The sequence below is a fragment of the Chanodichthys erythropterus genome, chromosome 5, assembly GCF_024489055.1.
Source record: "Chanodichthys erythropterus isolate Z2021 chromosome 5, ASM2448905v1, whole genome shotgun sequence".
NCBI lineage: Eukaryota > Metazoa > Chordata > Actinopteri > Cypriniformes > Xenocyprididae > Chanodichthys > Chanodichthys erythropterus.
Genome location: NC_090225.1, coordinates 9,658,014 through 9,669,182, shown reverse-complemented (window position 1 = coordinate 9,669,182; position 11,169 = coordinate 9,658,014). Strand labels below are relative to the sequence as shown.

Here is an 11,169-nt window from a genome sequence, read left to right as displayed (position 1 = left end):
ACTCTAGTATACGTTTTTTTTCTTCATCAGAAATGTACTCTGTTAGATATTGCTGTTTTCTTTGCATTAATGTGGGTGGTTTCCAATGTGTTGTCATGCGGTTGCTGAGAAGTTGCTAGATATTTATTTACTGGCTCAAGTCAAAAGAGGCTATCCCGAATTTTCTATGATATTCTAGTCAATAAATGCAGCAGTGGAATTTTTTCACTCATTACATCATAAGTAAATCATAAGTATATTTACTATAATAGAAAAGGAAAAACACACCTCTTCTCAAGAAGGAACGCACATTGAGGTAAACTCACCAAAGTTTAATACTTAAGGGTTTGTACAAAGTGCTAACTAAAAAATGAGCAGTAAAAATAGTCATGATGCTTGACTTGGTTTCAAAAGGACACAAAGTTTTTCTCCAGGGGGTGCTGTGGATCTGACAGACAGTCTGAATGAGGTGCTGCATCCTTTGACAAATGTCCTCCAGGAGAGTCCTTGTATGAACACTGTGTTCCTAATGTATCTGAGCACACTCACTAATTTATTCTGCTCACGGACTGTGCGACCTAAACTGCTGGATATCTCACCATCCCATGGAATTGGTGTACTGGTGGAAGTTTCAGTGTCAGACGAGATGGAGAACAGGAGAAGTTGTAAATGATAATAAATAACTCAAAGTCATTTTCATTAAATACTTACAGCAGTTTCAAATGACATAATTCACACAAGTCCTGATCATTACACAAAAGTTAGTTTGCATTACTGCTGCATAAAGAAATCCTTGTTTCCATCTTTATGAAAAGAGATGTTGCTGTATCTTCTGCATATTATAAACTTTGAAATAGCATGATATTAATGAGCTTCAGTGCCATTCTTTAATATATCCACGGCAAATGTCAAAGGGGTCGGACTTGAATTGTATCGATGTCTGGTACATCATTGCATTTGGTGGTGATATCCAAAGGATGAGTGTCATTGCTTGCGATGATAAATACGATGGAGGAAGAGTTGAAGGTCACTCTCTTTTTGGGCCGGTCGGCGCGGCTATGTGACATCACAATGGGGCGTACTGGATGTTCGATGCGGGTCAGGGGGCGGTCCTTAATGGTGTGCTGCAGACTGGCCAGGCGAGAACAAAGCATCTGTAACATGCACCTGCGAAACTGACCAATAAGAAAGAGGAAATACATTCATCAAAATGCACTGCACAAAATGACATACAGTACATTCAGTAGCTTCATATAGACAGACAGATAAAACAGAACAGGTGTGGGTATTAATTAAAGGGTCAGTTCACCCAAAAATTAAAATTCTGTCATTAATAACTCACCCTCATGTCGTTTCACAACCGTAAGACCTTTGTTCATCTTTGGAACACAAATTAAGATATTTTTGATAGAATCCAAGAGGTATATGGCTATATGGTAATTTAACCGACACTTTCAAGGTCCAGAAAAGTACTAAAGTCATTGCTAAAACAATTGATGTGACTGCAGTGATTCAACCTTCATTTTATGAAGCGACGAGGATACTTTTTGTGTGCAAAAAACAAAACAAAAATAACGACTTTATTCAACAATCTCTTCTCTTTCCTGTCATTATCCTTATGCAGGTGATGGAGTAACCACAGTGAAGGCTTCCGTGTTTATATCTGAATGCCGGCTCAGTATTGGCCAAAGCTGATCATGTGAGCAGCACGACGCATGCGTGTGATGCTGACGCAGGAGCCAGCCAATAATGAGTCGGCGTTCTGACGTCGAACCTGGGAGTGCCTGGACGTAAACTACATATGAGAGTGACACAGAAGAGAAGATATTGTTGAAAAAAGTTATTTTTGTTTTGTTTTTATGCACAAAAAGTATTCTCATTGCTTTATAACATTAAAGGGATAGTTCACCCAAAAATGAAAATTTGATGTTTATCTGCTTACTCCCAGAGCATCCAAGATGTAGGTGACTTTGTTTCTTCAGTAGAACACAAATGATTTTTAACTCCAACCTTCGCCGTCTGTCAGTCAAATAATGGGAGTGAATTTATATGAATTTATCATATTTCTCGCGCTTATACTTCAATGAGTGATAGACATCACTTCCGTTGTCAGAGCGCGATCAGACCTCACTAAGCGAATGCTGAACGCAGTTGGAAATAGTGGTGTTTTAGAGGTAAAAAATGACAAATACTGTTCGGTTTCTCACACAAACCGATCGTTTCGTGTCTTAAGACATCAATGTGTCGTCACGAGCCGCAGGATTTAATTTGGATTTGTCTATAAAAGTTTTTTCGACTCTTATTGATAGAGTTCCCATTCACTCCCATTATTTGACTGACAGACGGCGATGGTTGGAGATCCTACATCTTGGATGCGCTGGGGGTAAGCAGATAAACATCAAATTTTCATTTTTGGGTGAACTATCCCTTTAAGGTTGAACCACTGCAGTCACGTCGACTGTTTTAACAATGTCTTTAGTACCTTTCTGGACCTTGAAAGTGTCGTTAAATTGCTGTCTATGGACGAATCATATACCTCTTAGATTTCATCAAAAAAATCTTAATTTGTGTTCCGAAGATAAACGAAGGTCATACAGGTGTGGAACGACATGAGGGTGAGTAATTAATGACAGAATTATCATTTTTGGGTGAACTAACTAAAACAGCAAATATACATTACAATATTTGATAACTTCCTTTTCAGACAATACAAAAAAAATGAATGATTTGAAGATTGATTATTTAAAACTTTATTATATATCATTATATACCATTAAAAAATTATTATGCTACCAAATTCATGGAATAATACAGGTAAAATGCAGCTGAATATAGTATAAAATTGTATACAATTATTTTATTTATAATTATGTTGTTATTTATATTATTATTTAACTGTATTACATTTATCTTAATTCTCAAAGGTTATTTATTATGCAATTTGTCAATGGTTTGCAACAGTTCACAGAACCACCCTATGTTGACTTGAGCTAGTATAGCTGCTTTTCATCCCAAATTACCCGGAATAATTTTGTCCCAGGAACGTTTCCCCCCAGACCTGTTGCTGTCTGCGTTTCCATCGCAGTCTAAAGTACCGTGAAGATTAAGATTAAGACCTGCCCTCACTAAATGCCTCTCCCTCAGAACCGAGTGACCCCTGCTGACCTTTCTGCTCATGAAGGCGTAGATGACGGGGTTGTAGGCAGTGCTGGATTTGGCGAAGAGAGAGGGAATGATGGCAACCGTGGGGGAGACTATACTCTTCCTGCCAAAGGCCTCCAGCATGGAGACCACAGCATAGGGTGTCCAGCACACCAGGAAACAAGAAATCATCATCAGGAACATCACCGCCACTTTCTTCTCATATCGTAGAATCTTAATCGTCTGAACCGTCTGCAGATCCTGGATAGACCGCAGCTACAGAAACAGAACAGATTGCATTTGTCATACATCAATTTAATTTGGTAAAGCACATATATCACACATCCCAAAAAAAAGATCAGGTCATTAGTACAGTACAGTACAGTAATCCAATTACACTGTTGAAGATGTAATTAGTAACTAGTACTTTTTAGATTAACATACTTTTAAAAGTAATGAGTTATAAAAGTAACTAATTGTGTAACTTTTTATGAAAAGTAATGCACTACATTAATTTTGTGCTACTTTTTGTCACCTGGGCTGAAAAAGTTCTGTATATTTTTGTCAAATGTAAAGGCCATTTCATACCAAAAGTGAAAATGCAGAGAAAAGTTAGTTCAACATTCTTACTTCAGCAATAAAATGGAAAAAATAAAAAACACAAATGTGATGTTTATCTGAAGTCATTTTTGCTTAGTAGTAGGGTTGAACTGGATCATCGATTGTCTGCAGCAAAGACATTGGTTAAAGTGAGATTAAATATATAAAGTATATTTGTGTTATTAAACATTTATTGCAGGTTTGTGTAATATTCTGAGTTTGCATTTCAAAAAAGTAACTTTACTTTAAAAAAGTAATCTGATTACTTAACTCACATTACTTGTAATGTGTTACCCCAACACTGACCATAACAGATTCCACATAATATATTGCACGTAATGTTAATGATGATAAAGATATATATTTTCCCAAGCTGATCGGCTTTAGACAGAGGTCATATGCTCAAAGGCATGATGCCCTAAGAAACCCTTATGTTGTTGCTTCTTTAATTAAACATTTTCTCTGACTTACACATACATTCATTCGTTATCATCACTCAGCTGCAAGAACAGCAATATAATTTGCTGAGTTTGACTAAGCATCTCTCAGAACTCCTGCCATTGTGTAACTAAAACAGAACTGGGTCACCACTTGGGGGCGCAATGTCGTTGATGGTCGTTCTAAGTTTTTTTCTGAAATTATTTTGTCAACCTGAAGATGGCTTTCCAAACCCAGTATAGCCAGGAGGATAGTTGTTTTTCCTTATGCATCAATTAAAGCTGTCATGCTGCTGACATGGCACGTATAAACACCTTGACTGAGTAACTGATTCATTATTTAGGTAGATGATCAGGTGTACATTTTTGGTTCATTTTTCTTTCACTAGTTCATAAATGGTCTTATAGTGGAACAAATGTTTTAAACTGTGATATAAATATAACCATATGTAAAAATGTACACATTTTTATGTAATCTGCCTTAATTTGTATAACTATCCATTTTACTAATTCATTCATGAGTGAATTGGTTTACTAATTCATTCATGAGTGAACTGGTTTACTAATTCATTCATGAGTGAATTGGTTTACCAATTCATTCATGCATTTATTGATTCCCTTATTGATTTACAGATTCATTAATACATTTATTGATTCCCTGATTAATTTATTCAGGGAGTTGGTACACAACCATGTTTACTCATAGAAAAGAATAATCAAGACGTGAGAAGCTGTTCTGTAACAACACAGAGGCAGCATGTTCCTCACAAGTCAAGCACATTAAATGTGCAGTCAGGGGGAAAAAAAACCTCAGAGCACTTTGTAAATCCTCACTTTGGCAACAGAGGAAAGATGAAATAGTGAATAAAAAGAAGCAGTCTGGATGATTAGGAAACCCCTGCTGTGCGTTCTGGGGTTGATTTCGGAGCAAGAATACCAACACTGTGTATGTGTTTATGTACTTTCAAGAGAACAGGGGTCTCGTCTGGTATTGTGCCTTAAGGATTTAACACTTAGTAGTATTGACTTGCTTTCTGCAGTCTGTAAAAAAATGCACTGTAGAAGCTTCCAAAACCATGTTGAAGAAATCTAAATTATTAAAGGTGCTGCCAGGTTTTTGGCTGTTTCACTGGATTTTCTTCATCTCAGTGGTGTTAGACTTTATATTGTCAGTTACCATTATGATTAACTTCACAACTGAGCTGTTTGTTCCTTTCAATCTATGCAATATTCTGTCTCAAATCAATAAAATTCTTGGATTCAATCCAAATGCAATTTTATGTGTTGTGCTGGTGTATAGTCTTCTGCTCATCTTCACATTGTGGCGTGTGAGCTGCGGGTTGTTGTGGTTTGTTTAATCGATTCAGCAGTTTTACACTTTCTGATAGACTGTTGGATTTCACACATACTGATCCACACCATGAAATATTATATATATCAGAAAAACAGATAATACCACACCATATGCCATTGCTTCAGCCAGTGTTTAGAATTTAAATGCTTTTTATGAGAATAAACCTACAAATGGCTTACTTATGTCTGTCTCTGTACATAAAGTGGAGATAAGAGACAGTATTTCAACATCCAAAAAAAAAAAAAAAAAATGTACACACTTCAGTTTATGGCAAGCGTATAATCACTTGCAGATCATTTTACAGCAGTCCTGCTCTCCCACCCCTGGGCAGCACACCTGATAATATCTGATGCACAGGAGCTGCGCCGATGAAAACCACAAGCTATTTACGTGCACAATCACCGTCTCTGCTTATTGTTTGAAGGCACCTTCAGACAATATGCTTTTAGTTGAAATAGCCCCTCACACAGAGTGTGTCGGCCCCATTCACTGCTAAATTACAGCAGTTTGACGGTGTGTTTAGAAAGAACAATAGAGAATGATGAAGGTTAAAAATAGAAAGAAAGAAACTGAGGTGACATGCAAATCACAGATCAGAAATGAGATGACAAGCTGTCTCAAGAAAAAGGTCAACAATGGTCAAATTTGCTTACCAGGTGATCAGGTTTGAAAATACATAAATGTACTAATGCCCTTTATTTGATTCAAAAACAAATGAGTTCACTATACAATTTTCAGTCTTGCTGTCTCTACATAGACAGCAACTGTGCACATCACACATACAGCCTTCCACATGTGAAACACACTAGAGACTCGACTCACAATTGATTCCAATACAGTGTGAATTTTTAATTAGATGGGGCTATTTTTATAGATACTTTGAAGAATTTAATGAAATATACACCTGACATTTCTTTTGACCTGCCATATTGGATGTATTTTTTTCACCAAGCTTGATATAATGTCTGTCATGAGATGTTTTAAAATACAGTTTTGTTTGTGCCTATATACTGTATATATATTGGGGAAAGTTGCTTTTAAAAAATAAATGAATTGCAATATTATATTACTCCCTAAAAAGTAAATAATTAAGCTACTTTGTTACTTTTTATGTAAAGTAATGTGCTATGTTACTTTTGCGTTACTTTTTCTCACCTGGACTGGGCTTGCTTGTTTGTTTTTAATAACAAAAAAAATTCTAGCGGCCGCAAAAGGGGGCGCTCGCTAGCACCCTTCTGAAACTTAAATTGATGAATGGGACACCCTACGGTCTTGTGGACTTAACGGACACGCACACGCGGCAGCCATTGTAAGTCCACAAGACCGAAAGTGCATAGAAGTGTGGCATTTGGGATTCAGCCACCATCATTCGGTATAACCAAAAGTGTAATTCGGTAAAACTGAAATTTTGGTTAAACCAAATGACTTTTTTGGTGTCCAATTTTGTCCATCTTGTAAAAAATGACAAAAACAGTGTTAATTGATTATAAAAACCACATAATCTCATTGTTAACACTTAATAAAACTTCAAAATTAATTATATCTTTTTTTCACACTTTTAAAAACCTTATTAGTCAATGACCCATATATATTAGGGCTGTCAATTTAATGCGTTAACTTAATGAATTAGCCTAGTTCTGGGGAAAAATAACACCTTAAAATTATTAACGCATTTAACACATTCGCCCTGCCCAAGACCTGTGCAGTTCATCTTACACAGTTGATTGGTGACAAACATGATTCAGGGCATCAGCTCACTGCGTGATGAAGTATATAGAATGCAGTTAGATGCCCCTAAAATTCAAGATATCAGGGGAAAAATGCTTGTGTATACGTTTTTGTCTCATCATGATATCATTTATAACATGATATAGTTAAGCAATACCACACAAGTGCTGTTTTTGTCCCAAGTAGCGCGAGTGCAAATGTGATATGTGATATTGAACAGTTCAATAAACAAGAAGTTAATATATTATGTTATATTTTAGACACAATATTGTCTGCTTTTGCTCAGTTTTGCCAACGAAAATATTACCTATAAAGCCATAGCAGAACGACACAGCGGTGATTTAACCCATAAATGTTGGTATAAATTAATGTATTTAGTCAATATTAAATAATATTTTTGACTTGAAACCAGTTAATTTAGATGTTATCATGTTTAGGTTACCATTTTTTCAGTGTGTGACACACATAATTAATGAAAAGTGTTTGTCTTACCATTTTCACTGTATACAAAATGTTTCCATAACAGTACGCCATGACACCCACAGGGACAAAGAAGCATCCGAGGAGGAAGAAAAGAATGAAGGAAGCATCGTTGGGATCTTTAGACGCCCAGTCCAGAGAGCAGCCTAACTGATGGACTTCCAGCGTGTAGCGGTTCCATCCCAGGAGAGGAGCTCCAGTCCAGGCCAAAGAGTACAGCCAGATGTGTGTGATTGCCCTCCAGGCCCAGGGGAAGTCAATGACCTTGGCATGAACCACACGGATGTAGCGCTCATACGCCAGGCCGGAGAGAGTCATGATGGACACAATACCTTAAAGGATGAGAAGAGAGATAAAGAGACAGTTGACCTAGATAAACAGTTAGTTAGATAGATAGATAGATAGATAGATAGATAGATAGATAGATAGATAGATAGATAGAAAGATAGATAGATCTTCTTTTACAGAAATCAAGCTTCCAGGACACAGTCCTAAGTTCAGCAGACAATGGATTACAGTAATTGGTATCATTTCTTTTTTAGAAGTAAATAACTGTATCTCTGAATGGCAGTATCCCCAGAGACTACTCTGGCAAGAGACTCACAGACACACTACCCCAATTACCCAGACATCCACAGTCCTCTATGACAGATGCAGGCCGGTGGGGAGACAGCACTAGTGTGTTTACTCTCAGTTGTCATAAGTATTCACACACAGACCTCTTTTTACATCACATAAAACTGGGCTTGGAAATTTTGATGTGAAATATGACGCAGAATTACACACTGAGCTACATCTCATCAAAACCGATTTTATTCAAATGAGTCAATTCTCAAGGGAGCAAAAATGGAGGTCAAACAACTGTAGAAGCATAAAAGGGAGCCAATTTCACATCTAAATGCATCAAATGAGGCAATACAGAAGCAATCTTATGTGATGATAGTTTTTGGACTTGAAGTGTGACCTTGGGGGCGCAGGTGCATAAAATGACCACCTATCTTTCAGAAATTAGATTACAAAGCTCTTCTCAAAGCATATCCTCTCACAGATGCGTTGATGATATTCTGCTGGTTATTTCTGGTCCATTAAAGAGTCATTATCTGCCTCTATTCGACTTTATCTTTCCCTGCACCAGATGGACATTTATTTTAATAAATGTGTCACAGTTGTTTACAAATGCTTAGAGTTGTGCCTTTGCCTTTTGTTGTAAACAATATCAAATAATTAAGCACAAATGTTCTTGAAGCTGCATCTGATATAATTAACTAAGTTAACCATACCATACATTTCCTTTATAACTAATTTGATTCATGCGCAAATCCCTCAATAACTTGAATAAGATTGCATCAATGAGTAGAGGATGATCATATGACATCATTTGGTATAGAAAAGACAAAATGACAGATAATTTTGTTGAAGTTGCCTTCCCTGAAGATTTTCAAGAAAAAGACCCTACAATCTCACTATTCACAAGTTGAAAAAGATAGCTCTCAACAATATATCAAACCGTCCTCTGATTTAGCCTACTAAGATCTTTCCAAAAGACCTCAATATGAACATTTCTCATCAAATTATTACAAGACCAAATGTTTTCAGGTATGCTAACGTTATCCAAATTCATTTTATGTCAATCGCCTATGTTATATTTCTCATATTTATGATATTACCAGCGATTCCATACTTACAGGTACTAACATACACCTAAAAGTCATGACATAACTCCAATTTTTTGTTATATACACTTAAGAAAAGATAATTTGAGGTATTGTCAGAAAATCCTGTCAGATTCGCTGCACGCGCTGCTCCGGTGAGTTTTGAATTTAAGGGAATGTTTCGTGCGTCCATTCAAAATTAGACATTCACAAAGCTGAAATAATGTAAAGATAATATAAATAATTGCAATCTACTTACAATTTACTTTATGTAAAGCATTTCTGGTAAATATCATCCCACAAACTAGTAATGCGGTAGGATCTACTGTACGTTAGTATTTTAGCTTCAGTTTTGGTCCGGTTTGGTTTCCGTAGTAAACCTACGCAGGTATGTTCACAATGATTTTAAATGATTTACTTTTGCTAATTTAATATGTGCTTTCTATAACGTTTTTAAAATGTATCAAGGTACCCAACTGCAGCAAAAATAGCTACAACACCGACTTGTAAAAACGTTTTGTTCTTAACATTTTCTCTGGATTATCACAGCAACCGCCTTCTTTCCTTTAATATGAGTCCATTTTAATGACAACTGACCAAAACACATTTAAAAATAACAAAGTTTTCAAATAGATCAGCTACAATCAGATGAATAGACTATGACCAAACAGAACAAATATGCTAATTAAGGGATATGTCTATTATGAAATAAACATTTAAGAAAAAAAGAAAAAAAAAAAAAAAAAAAAACATCTTGAATTCAAAGTATAGCCTGCTTGAAAACTTATTCAGGTGACTCTATCGATACATGAGGACTAAAGACAGAACTGACCGAATAAACTGTTGCTGAATCCATCCCAAACACATGTGGCAGAATTAAAGACCCATTCTCTCTTCACGCACGAGACGAATGTGAAATTAACTCCAGTGAGGGACACCAGCAGATCGCTGACACTTATATTCACTATTAACAAATTAGTTGGTGTTCGGAGTCTCTTGAATCTGAAGTAGAGAATAATGACGATGATGTTGTTACAGAAGCCCAGGACACCGATAGATCCGATGGTGAACGTCAGGAGTTTGTAAGTCTCATCGGCGAAGATATAGTTATAATTCTCCAGGTTAGTCTCAGTCGATGTTTCATTAAGAGAATTCATTTCTTTCCTAAGTGAATTTCCACCATGGTCACTGAAACGCCTGAAGGTCAGTGACCCGATTCAGCACCCCGCGTCCAGAAGGAAACAGTGCAGTCGATTGTAGTTCAGTGTGTCAGTAAGGCAGAGCTCGCATGAAAACGTCAACTATATCCAGAGAAATGCTTGAAAGTTCCTCCTGAATCCACAAGAGACCTTCCAGCGTTTGCTATGACTGACTGTCACTGCTGACTGAGTGTACATGTTCAGTGTGCAGTGCGCTGTTATGAACACTAATCAGTGTCGGTGATGTTGCGCATCTACTGCGCTGTTTTGGAAACTTGTAACAAGAACGGCGATGGTCAGCATTTGATGTGCTGAGAGAACAAATAATAGTGACGAATGACTTAAAGTGCCCCTATTATGGATTTTTGAAAATTACTTTTCATGTAGGCTAGTGTGTAACATACCTCTAAGTGAATGAAAATATCCTGCAAAGTTTTTAATCTGAAAGTGCACCGTATATAAAGTTATTATTGTCTCTCAGAAGTAAGAGTCGACTCTGAGTCAATTAAACGAGTCGTTTGTAAAACGAATCGCAAGCAGTTTCGTTGGCTGCGTCCGAAAACTGAAAAATGCTGCCTTCTGAGGACACATTTCAAGGT

General features: G+C 36.7%; 1 protein-coding gene across 1 annotated transcript; it reads right to left on the bottom strand.

Annotated features, from left to right (window-relative positions):
- Nucleotides 1-304: 304 nt before the first annotated feature.
- Nucleotides 305-10,744, bottom strand: opn3 (opsin 3). Its single transcript, XM_067385167.1, has 4 exons — nt 10,204-10,744; nt 7,732-8,051; nt 3,145-3,396; nt 305-1,154 (listed from the first exon to the last, which is right to left on the bottom strand). The coding sequence occupies exons 1-4, from the start codon at nt 10,526-10,528 to the stop codon at nt 888-890; spliced, it is 1,164 nt and encodes a 387-aa protein (XP_067241268.1). The 5' UTR covers nt 10,529-10,744; the 3' UTR covers nt 305-887.
- Nucleotides 10,745-11,169: the final 425 nt, after the last annotated feature.

What these genes read in the sequence shown, in the direction of transcription:
- opn3 (XM_067385167.1), bottom strand. Translation starts at nt 10,528, where the DNA reads ATGAATTCTCTTAATGAAACATCGACTGAGACTAACCTGGAGAATTAT. An exon ending in TTTTGTATACAGTGAAAATG is followed by an intron (nt 3,397 to 7,731) that starts GTAAGACAAACA and finishes CTGTTTCTGTAG; the next exon opens with CTGCGGTCTATCCAGGATCT. An exon ending in ACGCCTTCATGAGCAGAAAG is followed by an intron (nt 1,155 to 3,144) that starts GTCAGCAGGGGT and finishes CTTATTGGTCAG; the next exon opens with TTTCGCAGGTGCATGTTACA.